Source organism: Salmo trutta, chromosome 1, assembly GCF_901001165.1.
Source record: "Salmo trutta chromosome 1, fSalTru1.1, whole genome shotgun sequence".
In the NCBI taxonomy this organism is placed as follows: domain Eukaryota; kingdom Metazoa; phylum Chordata; class Actinopteri; order Salmoniformes; family Salmonidae; genus Salmo; species Salmo trutta.
The window spans coordinates 21,316,305-21,337,774 of NC_042957.1; the positions used below are offsets into that span (position 1 = coordinate 21,316,305).

Here is a 21,470-nt window from a genome sequence, read left to right on the forward strand (position 1 = left end):
GAAATAAATGATTCCCTCTACTATTATTGTGACATTTCACATTCTTAAAATAAAGTGGGGATCCTAACTGACCTAAGACAGGGTATTTTTACCCTGATTAAATGTCAGAAATTGTGAAAAACTGAGTTTAAATGTATTTGGCTAAGGTGTATGCAAACTTCCGACTTCAACTGTACATCTCGCTGGTTTTTCTATGCATGATCAAGACTGGACGGCAGACTCAGGTAAGACGAAGGGAGGAGGGGTGTGTCTCTTTGTTAAAAACAGCTGGTGCGCGATCTCTAATGTTAAGGAAGTCTTGAGTTTTTGCTCACCTGAGTTAGAATACCTTGCGCTAAGCTGTAGACCTTATTACAGTATTTAACAAGAGAGTTTTCATCTTTCATAGCTGAACTGAAATCCTTTTTACCTCATTTTTACCAGCATGTCACCTGTGCAAATAGAGACTACAAAACTGTAGATTAGGTTTAGGAGATATACCATTTATACCCTATGCCGGGGTATTTCGAAATATCGACGGTATAATTTTCAATACCATTTAAAATACACTATATATACAAAAGTATGTGGCACACCCATTCAAATTAGTGCATTCAGCTATTTCAGCCACAGCCGTTGCTGCCAGGTGTCTAAAATCAAGCACACAGGCATGCAATCTCCATAGACAAACATTGGCAGTAGAATGACCTTACTGAAGACTTCAGTGACTTTCAATGTGGCATCGTCATAGGATGCAAGTAAAAATCACCTGTCTTCGGTTGCAACACTCACTACCAAGTTCCAAACTGCCTCTGGAAGCAATGTCAGTACAATAACTGTTCATCGAGAGCTTCATGAAATGAGTTTCTATAGTTGAGCAGCCGCACACAAGCCTTAGATCAATCATCATGCGCAGTGCCAAGCGTCGGCTGGAGTAATGTAAAGCTCGCCGCCATTGGACTCTGGAGCAGTGGAAACGTTCTCTGGAGTGACGAATCACGCTTCACCATCTGGCAGTCTGACGGACTAATCTGGGTTTGGCGGATGCCAGGAAAACGCTAGCTGCCCTAATGCATAGTGCCAACTGTAAAGTTTGGTGGAGGAGGAATAATGGTCTGGGCTGTTGTTCATGGTTCGGGCTAGGCCCGTTAGTTCCAATGAAGGGAAATCTTAACGCTACAGCATACAATGACATTCTAGACGATTCTGTGCTTTCAACTTTGTGGCAAGTTTGCAGAAGGCCCTTTGCTGTTTCAGCATCGCAATGCCCCCGTGCCAAAAGCGAGGTCCATACAGAAATGATTCGTCGAGATCGGTGTGAAAGAATTTGACTGGCCTGCACAGAGCCATGTATTGGATCGGTGACTGCGAGCAGGCCTAATCGCCCAACATCACTAATGCTTTTGTGGCTGAATGGACGAAAGTCCCCGCAGCAATGTTTCAACATCTAGTGGAAAGCCTTCCCAGAACAGGAGGCTTAAATAGCAGCAAAAGGGGGACCAACTCCATATTAATGCCCATGATTTTGGAATGAGATGTTCGAGGAACAAGTGTCCACATACTTTTGGTCATGTAGTGTGTATATATATATATATATATATATATGCAGACGTACAGGACCCCCCTTCAGCAGTGAGGTAATGGGAGCAGCCACCTGGCCAAAACCCCGGATAAATCTCCGGTAGTAATTGGCAAACCCTAACAATCGCTGCTCCTCCTTTACCGTGGTGGGAGTCGGCCAATTACGCACGGCTGCTATGCAGTCATTCTCCATCTCCACCCCTGATGTGGAAATGTGATACCCTAGGAAGGAGACGGACTGTTGAAAGAACAGGCATTTCTCAGCCTTGACTTACAGGTCATGCTCCAACAGTCGTCTAAGTACCTTGCGCACCAAGGACACATGCTCGGCGCGTGTAGCGGAGTATATCAGAATGTCATCGATATACACCACTACACCCTGCCCGTGCAGGTCCCTGAAAATCTCGTCTACAAAGGATTGGAAAACTGATGGAGCATTCATCAACCCGTACGGTATGACGAGGTACTCATAATGCCCTGAGGTGGTACTAAACGCTGTCTTCCACTCGTCTTCCTCTCGGATACGCACCAGATTGTACGCACTCCTGAGATCCAGTTTAGTGAAGAAGCGCGCCCCATGCATTGACTCAATCGCCGTGGCGATAAGAGGTAGCGGGTAACTGTACCTCACCGTGATTTGATTGAGACCTCTATAGTCAATGCACGGGCGCAGACCTCCATCCTTCTTCTTCACAAAAAAGAAACTCGAGGAAGCGGGTGAAGTGGAGGACCAAATGTACCCCTGACGCAGGGATTCGGAGACATATGTCTCCATAGCCACCGTCTCCGCTTGCGACAGGGGACACACGTGACTCCTGGGAATTGCAGCGTCTACCAGGAGATTTATCGCACAATCCCCCCATCAATGGGGTGGTAATTGAGTCGCCTTCTTCTTACAGAAGGCGAGAGCCAAATCGGCATATTCTGGGGGAATGTGCACGGTGGAGACCTGGTCTGGACTTTCCACCGTGGTAGCACCAACGGAAACCCCTACACACCTCCCTGAGCACTCTCGCGACCACCCCGTGAGAGCCCTCTGTTGCCAGGAAATGGTGGGGTTATGACGAGCCAACCAGGGAAGGCCTAGTACCACGGGAAACAAAGGAGAGTCAATGAGAAAGAGACTGATTCTCTCATCGTGAACCCCCTGCGTCTCCATGGCCAGGGAGATGGTGGGCTAATCAGGGAGGCCTGATTAGCCCGGACCCTAATGGTCGACTATCCAGAGCATGAACCGGAAAAGGTCTATCCACAGGAATAATGGGTATCCCTAAACTAAGGGCTAACGCTCTGTCAATAAATTTCCCAACTGCGCCTGAATTGACGAGCAATTATGCTGGGAATGCTTGGAGAACTCAGGGGAACAAACAGGTACAAACAGGTGGACAACAGAGTACTCTGGATGAGAGTGGTGCAGACTCACCTGGGGTGACGTCAGAGTGCCCTGCCTGCTGCCTCGACTCCCAGAGGGACCAACCCAGCACCGACCAGCAGTGTGTCCTCTGCGGCCACAGATGGTGCACGTGAAGGCCCCTCCTCCAGCCTCCCTACGCACAGCCCCTCCCAACTCCATGGGCACCAGAGCGGGAGTGCTGGGAGATGGAACTGACAGAGCCCCCTCAGGATGTCCACGGATGACCAACAGGTTATCCAACCGGATGGACATATCCACCAGTTGGTCAAAGGTGGTGGTGGCATCCCTGCAGGCCAGCTTACGTCCTCACGTAAGCTGCATCGATAGTGGTCGATGAGGGCCCTGTCGCTCCGTCCTGCTCCGGCGGCCAAGGTACAGAACTCCAGCGCGAAATCCTGTGCGCTCCTCATCCCCTGCCTCAAATGGAAGAGTCGTTCACCCACCGCTCTACCTTCGGGCGGATGGTCAAAGATGGCCCGGAAACAGTGGGTAAACTCCTCGAAGTGGTCCAACGTCGCGTCTTCCTCTCCCCACATGGCGTTTGCCCACTCCAGAGCTCTCCCTGAGAGGCATGAGATGAGGGCGGATACTCTCTCCCTTCCTGAGGGAGCTGGGTGAACAGTGGCCAGGTATAGGTCCAGATGTAAAAGGAACCCCTGGCACTGTGCGGCCGTCCCATCATACTCCCTGGGAAGGGAGAGACGTATTCCACTGGAGCTGGATCCGGACGGGACGGGTAGAGATAACCCCGGTTGAGCTGGTCGAGGCGCTGGAGACTTCCTGTCTCTCCCAGCGGTCCATGGTCTGGACAACGCGATCCATCATGGCACCGAGATGATGTAGCATAGCCGCGTGTTCCTGGACGCGCTCATCGACTCCTCTGACCGGGGTACCTGCTCCTGCTGACTCCATGGTTGGTGTAGGATTCTGTTAGGAGTGTGTATAGAAGGTGAAGTCAGGTGCAGGAGAGCAGAGTGTAGTGAACAGGTGCACTTTTTATTCCGGTCAAAATGACAGCACAAAAATTACAATAAATGTGCCCAGATAACGGAACATAGACAAAAAGTAATGCGCATAACAATATCCACAATATCAAAATACACGTAACACAAACAATCCTACACAAAGACATGATGGGGAACAGAGGAATAAATACATATGAATTGATTGGGGAATGAAAACCAGGTGTGCAGGGAACAAGACAAAACAAATGGATACATGAAAAAATGGAGCGGCGATGGCTAGAAAGCCGGTGACGTCGACCGCCGAACGCCGCCCGAACAAGGAGAGGAGCCAACTTCGGCGGAAGTCGTGACAGGTCCCATGTTTCATGAGCTGAAATATAAGATCCCAGAAATGTTCCATATGCACAAAAACAACCTCTCCCTCAACGTCAGCAAGGCAAAGGAACTGATCGTGGACTACAGGAAACGGAGTGGCGAGCACGCCCCCATCCACATCGACGAGACTGTACTGGAGTAGGTCGAGAGTTTCAAGTTCCTCGATGTCCACATCACTAAGGAATTAACATGGTCCACACACACCCACACAATTGTGAAGAGGGCACGATAGCGCCTCTTCTCCCTCAGGAGGCTGAAAAGATTTGGCATAGACCCTGAGATCCTCATAACGTTCTACAGCTGCACCATTGAGAGCATCTTGACTGGCTGCATCACAGCTTGGTACGGTAACTGCAAGGCACCCAACAACAAGGCGCTATAGAGGGTAGTAAGTACATCACTGGGGCTGAGCCCCCTACCATCCAGGATCTCAATACCAGGCGGTGTCAGAGGAAGGCCCAATTTTTTTTTTAAACCGCTCCTTCTCTCCCTCTAACCTCTCCCTCTCCCCCTTTAACCAACCCCTCTCTCCATCTAACTCCCCCTCTCTCCCCCTAACCTCCCCCTCTCACCCCCTAACCTCCCCCGCTTTCTCCCTAACCCCCCTCTCTCCCTCTAACCTCCCACTCTCTCCCCCTAACCTCCCCCTCTCTCCCTCTAAACTCTATTCTCCCCCTCTCTCCCTCTAACCTCCCACTCTCTCCCCCTAACCTCCCCTCTCTCCCTCTAAACTCTATTCTCCCCCTCTCTCCCTCTAACCACCCACTCTCTCCCTCTAACCTCCCCCTCTCTCCCACTAACCTCCCCCTCTCGCCCACTAACCTCCCCCTCTCTCCCTATAGTCTCCCCCTCTCTCCCTATAACCTCCCCTCTCTCCCTATAACCTCCCCCATCTCCCTCTCTCTCCCCTAACCTCCCCCTCCCCCCAAACCTCTCCCTCTCTCCCTCTCTCCTCCCCCTCTCTCCCTCTAACCTCCTCCTTTCTCCCTCCTATCTCCCCCTCTCTCCCTCTAACTTCCCCCTCTCTCCATCTAAACTCCCCCTCTCTCCCTATAACCTCCCCCTCTCTCCCTCTAACCTCCCCCTATCTCCCTCTAAACTCCCCCTCTCTCCTCCTCTCTGCCTATAAACTCCCCCTCTCTCCCTATAACCTCCCCTTCTCTCCCTCTAACCTCCCCCTCTCTCCCCCTCATCTCCGCCTCTCTCCCTCTAACCTCCCCCTCTCTCCCCCTAAACTCGCCGTCTATCCCTCTAACCTCCCCTTTCCTCCCCCTCTTTCCCTCTAACCTCCCCCTCTATCCCCTATCCTCCCCCTCTCTCCCTCTAACCTCCCCCTTTCTCCCCCTAACCTCGCCGTCTCTCCCTCTAACCTCTCCCTCTCTCCCTCTAACTTCCCCTTCTCTCCCTCTAACTTCCCCCTCTCTCCCTCTAACCTCCCCCTCTCTCCCCCTAACCTCCCGCTCTCTCCCCCTAACCTCGCCGTCTCTCCCTCTAACCTCCCCCTCTCTCCCCCTAACCTCCCCCTCTCTCCCCCTAACCTCGCCGTCTCTCCCTCTAACCTCCCCCTCTCTCCCTCTAACTTCCCCCTCTCTCCCTCTAACCTCCCCCTCTCTCCCTCTAACCTCCCCCTCTCTCCCTCTAAACTCCCCCTCTCTCCCTCTAACTTCCCCCTCTCTCCCTCTAAACTCCCCCTCTCTCCCTCTAACTTCCCCCTCTCTCCCTCTAAACTCCCCCTCTCTCCTCCCATTCTCTCCCTCTAAACTCCCCCTCTCTCCTCCCCCTCTCGCCCTATAACCTCCCTCTCTCCCTATAACCTCCCCCTATCTCCCCCTAACCTCCCACTCTCTCCCCCTAACCTCCCCCTCTCTCCCTCTAGAGAGTAGAGAGAGAATGACCCAGGAATGTGTCTGACCCCCCTACTGTAATAGTATTATGGACCCTGTTACCCGTCTATATTGGCTGTAAACTGGCATGTCTCTAGACCTAAAAAGGGTAATGGTAAAGTGTCCAAAGAGAGATGTCAGAAAGGAGATGGAGAATGGTTCTCTTTGCTCCCAGGAATGGAGCACTTTCAGGGTGTCTGAAAGAGATTTGGGACTGGGCAAAGGACCACCCCACCACACCCCATCAACCCCTGGCATCTTCACTTTCTACCGGTCTGGGTGGGCTACCTACTTAACAACTGTTCATTATGAACAGAAACACAACTTTAACACTCACAGTATATTTATATATATCAAAACATCCAACTGAGTCGCGAACAGAGTTGCTAACTTATTTAGTAAGACTAACTTGTTGAGTGGAATTTTGCTCAGTGAAATCCAATCCAAGCCAAGTCAAGCATAACAGGTCCATTGATCTCAACCATTGGATTTAGTGTTATTTTCTAAAGCTTGATTTAAAGACTGATTCTTGGAAACCTTTTATTATGGAGGACACAGGTTCTCTGGAGTTGTATGTGCAATTTACTGCTAATTCTGTAACAGGGAGGTCAATTGGAGATGATTCATTACAATGAAAGTATGTTCACCAAGCCCAGATGTCCAATCATTACAGAGAAACTTCAATAGAGGGCCTCCCGAGTGGACAACTGGCCCAGCGTTGTCAGAGGTTAGGGGAGGGTTTGGCGAGCCGGGACGTCCTTGGCCCATCGCGCTCTAGCGACTCCTTGTGGCGGGCTGGGTGCATGCACGCTGATGACTACGGTCGCCAGCTTTACAGTCTTTCCTCCGACACATTGGTGCGGCTGGCTTCCGGGTTAAGCGAGCAGTGTGTCAAGAAGCAGCGTGACTTGGCAGGGTCGTGTTTCGGGGGACGCATGGCTCTTGACCTTCGCTTCTCCCGAGTCCATACGGGAGTTGCAGCGATGGGAAAAGACAGTAACTACCTATTAGATATCACGAAAAAGGGGTTAAAAGTACACACATTTTGTTTTTTAAAGAAACTTCAATATAGGCATAGTCAGGCATAAGTAGTTATGAATACTCCTGAGACTGTCAACTAGGAGTTTAACTGAATAAGTCAAGTCCTGAGACTGTCAGATTGCTTAGAGTTGTGCATGTCTGATGATGTCATAATGCTGGAGAAAACGCAACCCTGTTTGACCAAACTATTGTTTACTGCTAAACAAGGCGAAAAGACGGTTCTGATATGCCCCAAAATCAAGACGTCATTACCGTGACAGAGAATAGCTCATGGGACAGCTGTGTCACACCCTTTTCCCCATAACACACACATACAGTACTCACGCAGTCACTCTCGATTGTTACCAGAAGTGAGATGGCGTCAGGGTTATGGGACAGAGTGTGTAGAGCGGAGAATTGTAACTCGAGGAAACAGGCAGTGGAAAAGGAAGAGGTGATGTCAAGGATTGACTGGGTTTCCTGTCCGGCATTGTTATCCGTCCCCCTGGCCCACACACAGAGGGGAGGATAGGGGGAGAGAAACAGAAAGATGGAGAGGAAAAGAGGGAAGAAGAGATGGATTAAAGAACACTTGAGTGAGATGGATAGATCTAGATACAGGAAAGACATGGTGTGTGAAAAGTAGATAAACAAAGGAAAACGAGATAGAAGAGGAAAGGAAGTGATGTAGACTACAGAGAGAATCAGTTTCTCAGATCCGGGGCAGATACGTTCACACAGCCCTCATTTCCTTTTCCTCCAATTATTTCAACATCATCCTCCCGGTCCGGCTCCAGGAATTAGTAGAGTAGAAAGAAGGGGTGTGGCAACCCTGCCGTGATGTCACACTGTACTGCTCTAAGCCTCACTCCACCCAACCCCATCCCCCCCAAGTCCCTACCTCAACATTTCAGCATTAACTTAAAGATGTCCTCCAGTGATTTTTAAAAACTTTTACTGTTGAAAAGCGTTATTCCAAGTATAATTACAGTAAAGTACACACACTAAAGGGTAAAAAAACAAACATGTTTTACGCAAAATAGTGTTTTTTAGACACAACTGCAGAGTAGGGCAGTCAAGGAGTTGGTCTGATGGTCAAATGTGATGTCATCAGCCTCCCCCCTTGCTTGAGGAACAATAGAGTAGCAATAGAGAACAAAAGAGGAAAGCCCCCCCCACCCCACCCCACTTGTGCCATGTCTTGTCTGACCTGTACCACCTATTGAGATGTACCTTTGTTAAGTAAATCAGGTGTTGCATGATGTGAAAAGGAGCCTGGAGGAGGACTTTAAGGCCTGTTGTTTTTATGCTGGCAATTTTTGTTATTTTATTTATTTATTTAACCTTTATTTAACTAGGCAAGTCGGTTAATAACAAATTCTCATTTATAATGACGGCCTACCAAAAGGCCTCCTGTGAGGACAGGGGCTGGGATTAAAAATAAAAAATGTAATTAAAATATAGGACAAAACACACATCACGACAAGAGAGACACCACATGGGGTGTCACTGGTCTCAGCCTTGGTGGAGCCAACATTTCTATGTTCTGGTGATCTACGGCTCAGCAATTACATGCCATTGCTTCAACAGTAGTTATATAACTACTATTTCATGTGATTTGTTATAGCAATGCTATGAAAATTTCATAGGCTTACTGTAATGATATGGTCATTATATTTACGCTTTTGCCCAGTAAACACAACACATATCGTCGTTCTGAGGAGGGTTAAACCCACAGGCTTCGTGTTTTCATCTTCATACTCCAACCAACCCAGTCATCTAGACAACATAATAAAATGGCTACGCTATGGAATGTCATTGAATGGATTCTTTATTCTACACTATATTACACTAAACTCTATCCATTTCATCTATGCGTGAGTGGTTGAGTATGTATGGAAGTCGAGGAATGTGATGTTGATGACTCACACAAAGAGCGGAAGTACCGGTCCGTACCGGGGGAAAGGAAGAGGTACAGGACGAGCCGCCCCATCCGAGGTATTCTTCTCATTATCACACCGAGTAACATTCCTCTCTCCCTGACTCACTGTCCACTCAGCATATTAACACCACTATAATACCCTAGTAATACACTACAGTAGGGTGTTGAGAGAAATACACACTTTCTACTTAGCCAGTGTAATAACTGAGGGCCACAGTGGTGTGTCATCACAGCCACATTCGTGGTGAATGAATGTTGGCACCACCGATTTAATAACCGTGGGTATAGCTGTGTGTAAACTCTAGTTACTCAATGGTAACCTCATTCATTGACTCCTCTTTAACAACATTTTCATGACTGCATGTTTTATGTGGTACATTAGTCTTTGCAAGTATGTTTATGATTATGTAAAAAAACTAAACAATGACTTTTACTTAACATGTATTCAGGACACTTTTGCTCTTGTACTTCAGTTAAAGTACTATAAGAGAATTGTTACAGTAGTAAGCTGTGGTTAACCTTCAGGCTATTTTCACTGAGAAAGGATATCCCTGTACCTCTCCAAAATAGAGAAAGATCTGTGATAGGGTCAGTGTCCCCCTCCCCCTCCGGCGTTCCTCTCACCCATCGCCCCTCTCGGATGAGAACCATTTCTCTCCTTCATTTCATTTTTTTCTCAAGTGAATGACTAACAGGAAGTGTTGAACGATGCGAAAAAAATATGAATCGAGTTGGACTTTTTCACTGTCTTCTACTTGACCCTGTGTGTATTTGCATCGCAACAACTCTTCTGTACCTCTGATACATCTGAGGTCTGGTCTGTGTATGTAGTGTTTGGATTTACTGCTCTTAACCATCTTATTTGTAGCATTAGAAAAGAGTGTGGCCTCTGATTTTGAGTTCAAAGTATACACTCACTAATAAATCACACAGCAATACTTGATTTAATGTTGATTGTTAGATTTTATATTTAATGTTGATTGTTAGATTTTATATTTAATGTTGATTGTTTTATTGTTAGTTTCTGGCTAATTATTGCTTATGAAGGGTGTGTGTGTGTGTGTGTGTGTGTGTGTGTGTGTGTGTGTGTGTGTGTGTGTGTTCGATCCAAACACTACTCGATTAGAGACTTTAACACCCAAATCACACATTCCGCCAGGACAATGTAGAGGTTTGAGGAATCTGATATGCCGGTATTTACCTGAAGAATTAGCAGCATTCCTCAAAGTGTCCACACAAACCCACAGACAAAAGCTGAATTAGATGGTCTACTCTGCGTTGCCTATTTGCCTTTAATGAGAATGGGCCATTAACATTCATAGGGACAGGCAGCAACTGGTGGTCAACCTCCCCAAGGATTTAGTTCCTCTAAACAAACTGGCTGAAACAACCTGAAATGGACTGCATTCATGGTCATTGTTTGGAAGTGTATGGATCAGTAATGATGTATATTTGTGGTGTTGGTGTCTTTAAGTTGTTAAGGCTCATTGACTCCATACGACTTACTTCCATTGCCAATATAGTAACCTGCTTTCGCAAGGAACTCCAAAGAGTTTGAGGCCTCTGAACTGCCTCAGCGGCATGACTCTGTCAACATTCCTTCATGACTGGTGACATAGATATGGAGCAGTGAGATGTCCACTCTCCAGAGGAAGGGAGGGAGTGAAAAGAGAGGGGCCTCAGATGCATTTCCATTTGCTTTTCTAAAGTCTGGGGGAACTGTGTATTAAGGGTGCAAGGGGAGAGACTGAATGGGGGAGAAAGGGGTGAGGGGTGTTGTAGAAAGACCCCCTCCCAAAGAGATCTGTCTTTAATAAGGCATTACGCAGAGCTACACCCCCCCTATACCCCTCTCCCCTTACACTCCTTACCTAAGCAGGACTTCCAGGCTGCATGGGGTCTTAACACACACAATGAAATGGGAGGAAGGGGGTGTAACGGGGGAGAGAGGAGAGGTTGGGTGGGGGGGTACGCTTCCCTGAAAGATCACATGACAAGCACTGTCATTCTGGATGGCCGCTGAAGGGAGGCAGGGAAGGAGAGAGGAGGAAAAGGCAAATCATTCAGAACAGCTGAAGAAAAGAGAGCAAGGGGGAGGAAGGGGAGATGGGGGTGGTCCTTACATGACATGTGTGTCGGTCAGGAGCATCTGTTGAAATGTGTGTGTAGCTCCAGCTTCTACCTTCAGACTAACAGAGACGCTCCAGAGAAGAGAGACTGCTCCTGCCCTCAGACTTAGGAGGGAACAGTGTTAGAAACTAAAACCCCACAGACTTTACTGTGTGTGAGAGAAAGAAGGAGAGATAAACTTCAACGTTTTTTTTTTTACAACCGCAGTTCTTGAAGAATATTTTTTATTTACTATTTTTGTAAAAAAAAATATAAAAGAAGTTTTACAAATGCTTGGAACGATAACTCTCACAGGTAAGATTAAACTGATTTCCTGCTCAGTTATGATCTCACTGTATCAAATGTCATTGAGAAGTTGAGCATAATGTTGTTTAACTTACTTTAATTTGATGTAATGTGAACTTTCATCCCAATTGACAGATATGATGATGACTGAGTAACTTTAATTATCTTTTTCGTTTTTATTAGGGTGACTCTATGCTCTTTAAGTCGTGGTATAATGTTTTACAATCCCTTTCAGATAGTTATTTAGTAATGTAATTAGCATAACATAAAGGGGTTAAATCCTAGTTTCTCCTTAGTTGACCAAGTGTAGCCAGGGGCATTGCTGTCTTGAGGGTGTGGTTGGTATTGTGGGTTGAGGCTGTCCTCGCCTGGTCTCTTTAACTAACTACATGGTCGCAGACTTTGATTTGAACTCTTATGTTTGGGCAAATAAAAGCACCATTGTTGAGTTTGTATAATTGTTTTTCCCAACTTTGTGTGCTTTGGGAGTATGCAAATACTTTGTGAACTTGGCTTACTCAGATACTTGGGTATATCCATTTATCTCTCATGATGTAACCGTTAGATTGGTTTTGGTATCTGTTTCAGATTGGTGACGGGGCTGTGGGTAATTGTTAGAGAGCGTCTTCCCCTCTCGCTGATGTAACTCTACTACAGTTGTAGCCAAGACCATTCATGGTATACGATACTCTAGCTCTGCCAGCCCTGCTTCCCTGAACCTCCTAATGTATACATCCCATAGATCATTAAAACTGCCTAGTAGCGTCCACCCCGAAACAGGAATTTCGCACTTCGACAACTGGCAGATATAAATATTTTATTATATGTATGTACAAATGCTTCAAAGCCAGTTTTAAGCCAAGGTCTCACCTGGTTCTTAGAGCCCCAGCCCAACACACCCTCATTCTTGATAAGTATTTCAATTAGTTTAAAATGGATCTCTTCTCCCAGTGGGGTGATACTGCTTGGCCACTGAGAATGGGTAGGTAGGGGGTGGGAAGGGTAGGGGACGTATGGGATTGATTATGCAGAGAGAGAGAGAGAGAGAGAGAGAGAGAGAGCGAGAGAGAGAATAGTTATTCTATAGCCTTTGTAACTCAAAATGATAGTTTAAAGGGGCTTGGTTGCTATTCTCTGCTTTATGTGTGAGAGCAGAGGTTGGCTTTCTCTGCATCAGAATAGGGAATGCCAGAAATGATCAGTTCTTATATAGTGATATGCCTGCTCTCTATTTCTAAGTGTAACTAATGGACTATATAGGATTAGTTGGGTTGTATGCTTAGGGTGTGAGCTCATATATAGTCATAAACTGTTGTCTTTAGATGGATCAGATAATAGAAGAGGCCAAATGGTGGGATAACGGTTGTTTGCTCCCCAGTGCTGATTGTGACCTCTAGCGGCTGGAGAGAAGCCCTCCGAGACAGTGGGGCCACACCTATAATAGTGGGGGAGAGAGGAGAAGAGATGGAGGAGGGGAGGGGTAGGCTGGGCCAGACTTCATGGGGGTTCTCTCTGTTTAACAGACTCTTTTTGTTCACTTTGTTTCCCACAGCAGACTACAGTAATTAGAGCAGGGATTTGCATATGTTTGTTTGGCAAAGTTTGCAAATACTGTCTGGATAGAATAGCAGGACGCCACCCAACTGACACCACCTCCCCCAAAAGCCGCCACTCCAGCATGAGTGGAGATGGAAACGCCCCCAAGCATCCCAACAACCCCCATTTACACACAAAGAGCCAGATATCTACTGCAGCCACAACAGAGACTATCAAATTTCACATCTCTTTGGAGACGCTAGGGAATAATGCTAGATTTACAAGTGACGTTGACCTCAGTCGACATGGAATTTAATCTGTGCATAGTCTTAACACACACATCCACAGCTAGCTAAAATAATAAGTCATTTAAACTATGATAGTGTGTCAGAGATATGTAACACCCTCTGACTGGGCCCTCAGGCATCATTCTACCCTCACACCCTCTTCTCTCTCCTCCTCTACCCTCACCCCCTTGTCTCTCTCCTCACCCGTCTACACTCACCCCTGCCTACTCCTAGCCCCGGGCCCTCACTTTCCTCTAGTACCAGTCAGAACTGACCCTCACTCATTCCACCTTTTCATGTACCCTCCCCCTTATCCTCACCCTCTACTCGAATAACCCCTGGCTCCTCTTTCCCCTCTTCCCTAACCAGCCGTAGGAGCGACCCTGTTAATGGTGCTATGCCTGTAAAAAGTTGGCCATAAAACAAAGATCAAACATACCTGAAGACGCCGGTACTCTGTTAAATCATCATGGTTCCTGTGTTTTATTATTGACATAGATACACATGGCTTAGTACAGCCCCACAAAGGATTGACTCTGTTCACAGTATAATTGTGTCTTGGAGAGAAACATCTTTGTTTATTCATATGGCTGACCGATTTAATTATACACATTGGTTTAGGACTGCGATATAGCTGTAAACTGTATTTCCAAATTCTGTGATCACTTGGGCCTTACATCAGGGGGTGGGTTTGTTTGCATGTTGTTTATGGTCTTGACATTCCCTAACAATGGAGTGGCATGACAATGTAACAACTGCCTTAACAATAACAGCTATGTGAGAGAGAGCTCTCCAACCCCCCCTCCCATTCCCATCTACAACCCCATTATTTAACCTTGCCCCCCCCAACCCCCACCCCCTTAAGGCTTCCGCATGCTTCGGTTAGGCGAACCGAACGAGTGTGCTCGCATTTCTTTTTAAAATACCTTCGCTTGAAAAAAAAAACGAAAAAAACGACAATTGAGACGCCGTAGCCAGAATTCATTTAAGAAAGTCATTACTTTTGATGTTTTTTCCGGGGAAATCTTAGTCGCTCAATTGTACTAAGATGTTTGGTGCATTATTTATCAAGTAAAAAAAAGGCATTATCGTTGAATGACAACAAAAACTTAATGGAAGAATCCCTACTGTTGACAAATGACCGACGAAGGGGCGTAGACTTGCCTCAACAATTTTGTGTGTGTGTGCACGAACAGCCCAAGAAAACCTTGCCAAAGACCAAAAAGAAAAAAACGACGCAAACAATGCAGTCTTCATTTAGCTGTATGTGATGGAATTCAGGTTAGAGGGATTTCTTTGTTGGGTGGGGGGTATCTGGAGATGGATTTAGTGGGGGATAGGCCCATAGTAACATATACCACATTCAGCTGAAACCAAGTATTGATACAAAAATATTATTTTTCAATGGGAAGTGGATGGCTGCTGTAGACCAGTTTATATTTACAGCATTCTAAAATAATTTCACCCTAACTCCGGGTGACTCGCATAGCTCACATTCCTCACGTCAAATCCATATGTCCAAAATAGATGTTGTAAGCCTCACTCTCACAAAAGCCCCAAATTAGTAGAATGTATATTACACAGATTTGATGTGAAATTTGGTGAATGTTTTTTATACTAGTGGTTATGTTGGTCAAAATGGTTTTTTAGCCAATGAATGAAGGCAACTTTTTTTTCTTAGAGCAGTGATATTCCAGGTATGCCAGTTCAACATGTGAAGCTCCACCGCTGTAATGTAACAACAGGAAGTGAACAGATTAGAGAGATAAACTTGGATGGCCAAACGCCAGAACTGTATCTTATTCATGTACAAGACAAGAGTAGCATCATCTTCACTGCTAGTGCACTATTGAAACATTATGCTCCAACGGCCTGTGTCTTAGTTAAAGTTTCCTTTGATATATTACCTTTTTTAATCACATTATTTCATTCTCTTAGAGAAATTTATGAGCAAGATTATTAATTAGTTGGCTCTAAAAACATAGGATTATCAGATTTGAATTATCTTCAAACATTAGCCAGATTGTCAGTTGAAGTTGTCATAGGGAAAATTATTAATATTGAACTATAATCTCATACAGTTTTTTATCTGTGTATTGTGTGTGTGGAAATGTGTGTGTGTGTTGTGTGGAAATATGTGTGTGTGTGCATGGTGCACATACTTGTGTGTGTGTTTTTATCTGTCAGTCAGAGGAGAGAGGGAGGGGGTCACTATAAGGGTATGAGCATGTTTGCCTGGTTAAACGACTGTGTGTGTTTTTATCTGTCAGTCAGAGGAGAGAGGTAGGGGGTCACTATGAGGGTATGAGCATGTTTGCCTGGTTAAACGACTGTGTGTGTCTCCCAGACTTGGTGTGTATCTAGGTAAATTGATATCTATGTATAAAAAAATGCTGTGAATTTGTTTTGAGAGTCCTAGGGTAGGCTGAGGACCCCCAGAGAAAAGACTCCCAGCAACAGATGTGAGATTTCCCCTGCTGTAGGGGGATGTTAGAGGAAAGGGGGCCTCAGAAGTCTAAATGGCCTGTGAACTAAGCTCAACCCCAGCCCACTACCTCCACCCACTCCTGTCAAAACACAGATAGATATGGCAGAAATTTCAGGCCGTGTGTGTGCGTTCTGTTTATCTCACCTGTCACTTCAACAGTTGCGTCTTCTTTCTGTCAAATAGAGAAACTAGTTCTTACAGTAGATGCCTGAGAGTGGATAAAGTTATAGCTATAGTTTTGGAAAAAGCAACACAGCTGAGGGGGTTTGCAATATAGATGTAGGATCTTAATTTGAGCCAGTTAGCTAATCCTGCAGCAACAGGAAATGTGAATTATGTGGATTATAATTAATGGCCATTTTTATAGGGGTTGATTTTTTGTGAGGGCAAATAAAGTCTTAAATGTCAAAGTGGAAATTCTCAGCAACAAAAGAGTGATCAAATTATGATCCTACATCTGTACACCCTTGCCTGTAAGCCTTCTTTATTTGGGACAGGATCTTTGTCCAAGCGTTGGCAATGGAATTCATTTCATTGTTGTTGATTGGTTTCAATGATCAAACTTTATTTCTGGTCCTTGCACACTGCTTGATTAAATCCACTCAGGTGTCAGCTATTGCTTTTATGATGTGGTTTAGGTCATCTTCAGATGTTGAAGATGCCATTTGAGTTTTTTTAAATGATTTTCTCCCATTTTCCATTTGCCCTGATACATTCTTGTCTCTGGTCTGGCTCCCCCTATGTGCCTGTGTGAGAGAAAGAGTGTCTATCGGTTGTTGTTTGTGGGAATGGGTATATTACCTTACTTTTTATCTCTCTGTCATTTCAGTTGATGGCGTGTCCGTGTCTCAGAAGGAGGAGGTTCCTGAAACAATGGACTCCCTCCAGGCTGAGGTGCCCCCTCAGGTGAACAGAGAGAAGGATGACAATGAGTCACCTGACACAAACAACATCACCTCTGCAGAGGAGAAGGAGGTCGAGGAGAAACCAGACGAGGCCAATGAGGTGGGCTTCAAAAAGATCTTTAAGTTCGTTGGTTTCAAGTTCACTGTGAAGAAGGACAAGAATGAGAAGACGGAGCCGGTGCAGCTGCTGACGGTGAAGGACAAGGACGTGGAGGAAGGAGAGACCAGCGGGTCTGAGGAAACTAAGGAGGAAGCCACCACTGCAGAGGAGGAGGTCAAATCTGAGAAGGAGAAGGCAACTGAGCCAGATACCTCCACCATTGAGGCTGACGCCACTCCAGTGGATGCCCCATCTAAGACCGTGGATGGAGAGGCTGCAGAGGGAGTCAGAGAAGAGGCTGCAGAGGTAGGTGAGGTGGAAGCTACAGAGAAAGAGCCTGAGGACCCAGCTGCAACTAACCCACCTGGCCAGGAGACCACTCAGTCCCCCTTCAGAAGGTTCTTTGCACAGGGAATCTTCTTCAACCTGCGCAAGAAGGCAAGCATCAAGAAGCCCAAAGAGGAGGAACCAAAAGAGAAAGCTTCCGAGGAGGAGATAAAGGAGGGAGAGGAAACAGCAGAGGCTGTGGTTGAGGAGGATGGAGAGAAAGCAAAGGAAGAGGTGGAGGGAGAGGTGAAGGAGGTGGAACCAGTGACAACGCCAGAGGAGGCTAAGCCTGATTATTCCACAGAAACTGAGACAGTGGAAGTACCTGTCAAAGAGATCAAAGAGGAGGTCCAAGCTGAGGTTGCTGTAGAAATGTCAGAAGCCGGTATTTCTGACAATGCCAAACCAGCGGAAGAGAAAGTTGAAGAGGCTGTGGAAGCAGACAATGCCCCAGTCGAGGTCACCACCGAGGCTGAGCTGCTCTCATCCCAGGAGAAGGTCAAGGCCCAGGGAAGCCCACTGAAAAAGCTCTTCACTGGGGCCGGCCTGAAGAAGCTCTCTACCAAGAAACAGAAGAAAGACAAGAAAGACGCAGAGGCCAAGCTGACCGAGTCTGGGGAACAGGCGGCTGAACTCCAGACCTCCACAGATTCAGCAGAGGTCCAGAAACCCGACAGTGGGGCCTCGTCTCCAGAGGAGTCTGGTGAGCATGCCATCGGGGTGGAAGCCGCCCAAGCTGAGGCCAGCCAAGAGGCTGATGGGGAGGTAACCAGCTCAGATGAAGGGAAGAAGAAAGAAGGTATCATGCCCTGGTCCTCCTTCAAGAAGCTGGTGACGCCCAAGAAACGCATCAAGAGGCCCTCTGAGAGTGAGGACGAGGCAACTGGTGAGAAAGCCAAGTCGGGCACCCTGTCCTCTACTGAGAGTGCCGTGTTTGTGGAGAAAGAGAAGGAGCCGGAACCCACTGAGGAGGACCCAAAAACCGAAACCACTGAAAAGCTGGAGGGCAGCACCGAGGAGTCCAAAAGGATGAAGATGGACACCTCAGTCTCATGGGAGGCCCTTATGTGTATGGGCGGCAATAAGAAAAGGACCAGGAAGACCTCTGACTCTGAAGATGAGGAGACCAAAATTGAAGAGGAGGCACCACAAGCTGGAGAAGAGCTGGCTAAGACCGCAGAGTCTCCTCTCGGAAGTTCCAGAGAGGCTGATCAGGAAAACACGGTGTCGTCCCCTGAACCATCCACTAGCCCCGCCGCGGGAGAGTCCCCCTGGGATACTCTCAAGCGCCTCGTCACCCATAGGAAGAAGCCCAAAGCCGAGGAGAAGACAGATGAGTCCGGTGCCGAACCGGTTGTCTCAGACAGTGAAATCTCAAAAGAAGATTCCTCATTTTCTCTGAGGAAACTCATCCCTGGACGTAGAAAGAAGAAGCAGCTTTCCTCCGATCTGGGATCTGGCGAGGAAGACTCTGACACACCAGCTGTGGTCCCCCTCTCAGAGTACGACAACGAGCATGCCAAGACTAAGGAAGAGGCTGAATTTGAAATGACAGTGGAGACAGCGGATGCTAAGGAGGCAGCACCAATCACTCAGGCTCAATCCTCCACCGAAGAGAGATCCCCTTCTTGGATCTCAGCCACGGCTGTTGTGGAAGACCTCCAGGAGATTCCACACGATCAGCTGAGCGACATCCCAGAAGAGGGTGCCGCCACCCCAAAGTCTGCTGACACCACCCTCGCCGAGGACATTGTAGAGCAGACTTCAGAGGCAGTCACATGCCTGGAGCAGGAGCCTGAGCTGTCTGTTGCCGAGGTGACTGCAAAGATGATCCCAGCCATGTCTGGAGAAACCACCCCTGTGCCCTATGAGCCTGAGCCAGAGTCTCTGGAGGTCCTGCAGGAGGCTGTGGAGCTGATCAATGAGCTCCCAAGCCTGACTTCCATAGAAATCACAGAGGTCCAACTGGAGAATGCTGCGTCCATTCCAGAGCCCACACCGACGATCGAGTTCAGCGAAAGCGAATCAAAGGTTGTCTTGATGGTGCATAAAGAAACTGAGGCCACCGCCATCTGCACTGGCTTGGGCACCAAGGAGATTGCCAAGGTGGCGGTGGAGAAGCCTGTGATTCCCACCGTGGAGTGTCTAGCTGAGATCAGTGATGCTCTGTCTGCTGAGCTGCCAGTGGAGGATAAGGCTGATCCAACTGAGGCGGCTGATTCTACTGAAGAGCCAATGTTTGAGGCTCAAGTGGAGCAGGTCGAAAGCACATTCCTGGAGACCTCCCTAGAGAAGACTATTGAAGATATCCCAGAGCCTGAGATAGCCAATGAGGGTAAAGAGCCTGAAGTTGAAAAGCTAGCCGTAATCAATGATATCCAGACGGAGGCTGAAATCATCGAGGCCCCTGTAGTGACTGAGAACACCCCCAGAGTGGAGCTGGTGGACCCCATCACACCAACTGTCGAAGAATCCATTGCCGCTGACATTGTGGAGATCTCTGAGGCACCTGTCGTTGAGGTCAAAAGTGAGGAGATGGAGGTGGAAGAGACAGCTGCCATCAAAGACATCGCTCCTGTAGAGGAGGTGAATGACCCCGTCGCAAGAGAAATGGCTACCTCGCTCACTGATATCGATCCGGCCACAGTTACTGAGGTGTGCGAGGCAGCCATTGCTGTTGTAGCCCCTGCTGAAGAGTTTGTCATTGTCAAGGAGACTGTGTGCCAAATCAACCCACCGTCCGTGAAAACCCAGCAAGTGGAGGTCCCGGAGGCCGTGGCGGTGGAAACAGTCTCAGTGGTAGTTGCGGAGCCTGCTGGTGATTACCAAATCCAAGTGAAAGTGACTGAGGTTGGTGTCACAGAGGCCGAGGAGACGAAGGAGGCAGAGGCCATGGAGGAGACGGGCTTGGTCATTGCTCAGGTGGTCATCCTGAACGCTGTGGAGAAAGTGTCTGAAGCAGAGGCTGAACCCGAAGCGCCTGCCTGCGTCACTTCCACCATCACACCTGAAGACGCACTACCAGTCCAGGCAGTAGCAATGATAGAGAAAGAGATTGAACAAATAGCAGAGGAGAAACCTGTCATTGCTGAAACTCCTGTTTTCCAAGTTAAAGCACCAGCACCAGAAACTCCAGCAGAGGAGCCTGTGGCTCCAGAGGCACAAGCTGAGGCTGAAAAACCACCAAAGGAAGTTCACGAGGCCTTTCAGGTCATTGAGACAATTCCAGTCATAGTTGAAATCACAGAGAGTATCGTGGAAGAGGTTAACAAGGAGGCGGAGGATGTTGTCAAAGAGGGAGTTGAGGAGATAAAACAGGAAGTGGAATTAAAGCAAGCAGTGGAGGTCAACATAAGTGAGGAGAAAGTTGTAGAGGTTGAAGTTGTAGTAAAGGTGGAACAGACAGAGAGTGAGTCAGGTGGGAAGGCAGAGGAGGAGATCAAAAAGGTAAAGAGCAACGTAGAGGCAGTAGAGGTTCAGGAAGTTCTACAAGCTGAGGTAATCAAGCTGGTTCAGGAAGTGATAGCAGAGGTTCCCGTTCCAGAGGCAGCTGATGAGAAGTCAGAAGCAGCGGTGGTGACAGAAGAGACCCCAGTACCAGAGGGGCCCACAGAGACCCCGAAAGCCCCAGCCCAGCCAAAGGAGACGACTGCTGAGGTTGTGGGCCCACATACAGTACAGGTGGTCAATCAGGCGGCACAGATCATTGAAGAGAAGGAAGCAAAGGAAATCCAGATGGAGGAGGTGGTGGAAATCGATGCCATTGTAAGCGCACCAGAGACAAAGGAAGCCCTGGCTAAAGAAGTCACGCCAGCCCCTGAATCCACACCAGACACCCCAGCTGTGACTGCCAGCCATGAGGCCCCTGCTCACATTGTGGTAGAGGAGGTTGCCGTTCCCATGGCTGTGACAGTTGCCAGACCAGCGGAGGCAGGGGCAGAGAAGGCGACGCCAGTGAAGCGTGTGGAGGTGATGGCGCAGGTGATCGAGGTGATCGAGGAGGCAGTGAGGGAGATTGAACCTGTCTCCTCCACAGAGCTCACAGCTACATCGTGAGCAGGTAAGCAGTCTATCTTATACAATGACCTGTTTATGATTAAGTAATGAGTTGATGTTTATATGTCAAAGAGTCCCAAAAATATTTCCCCACAATTAAATGGATGTAGTTAATGTTAGTCATGCTACATATTTTAAGACATCTGATCATACCGTCTCCCTTGTCTTCTAACACAAGAAAGTGAAAGAAAGCGGTT

At 47.5% G+C, this 21,470-nt stretch overlaps 1 protein-coding gene across 2 annotated transcripts in view; it reads left to right on the forward strand.

Annotated features, from left to right (window-relative positions):
- akap12b (A kinase (PRKA) anchor protein 12b) overlaps nt 1–21,470 on the forward strand; it is a 62,565-nt gene that overhangs the window by 37,218 nt on the left and 3,877 nt on the right. The window contains exons 1-2 of one of the 2 annotated variants that reach the window (XM_029743264.1): nt 11,252–11,583; nt 16,715–21,277. In XM_029743264.1, the coding sequence (XP_029599124.1) occupies nt 11,559–11,583; nt 16,715–21,273 (4,584 nt within the window). In that variant the 5' untranslated portion in view covers nt 11,252–11,558 and the 3' untranslated portion in view covers nt 21,274–21,277. Of the gene's footprint in view, nt 1–11,251; nt 11,584–16,714; nt 21,278–21,470 lie in introns of those variants that run through there. The other variant, XM_029743241.1, reaches the window with a different exon arrangement.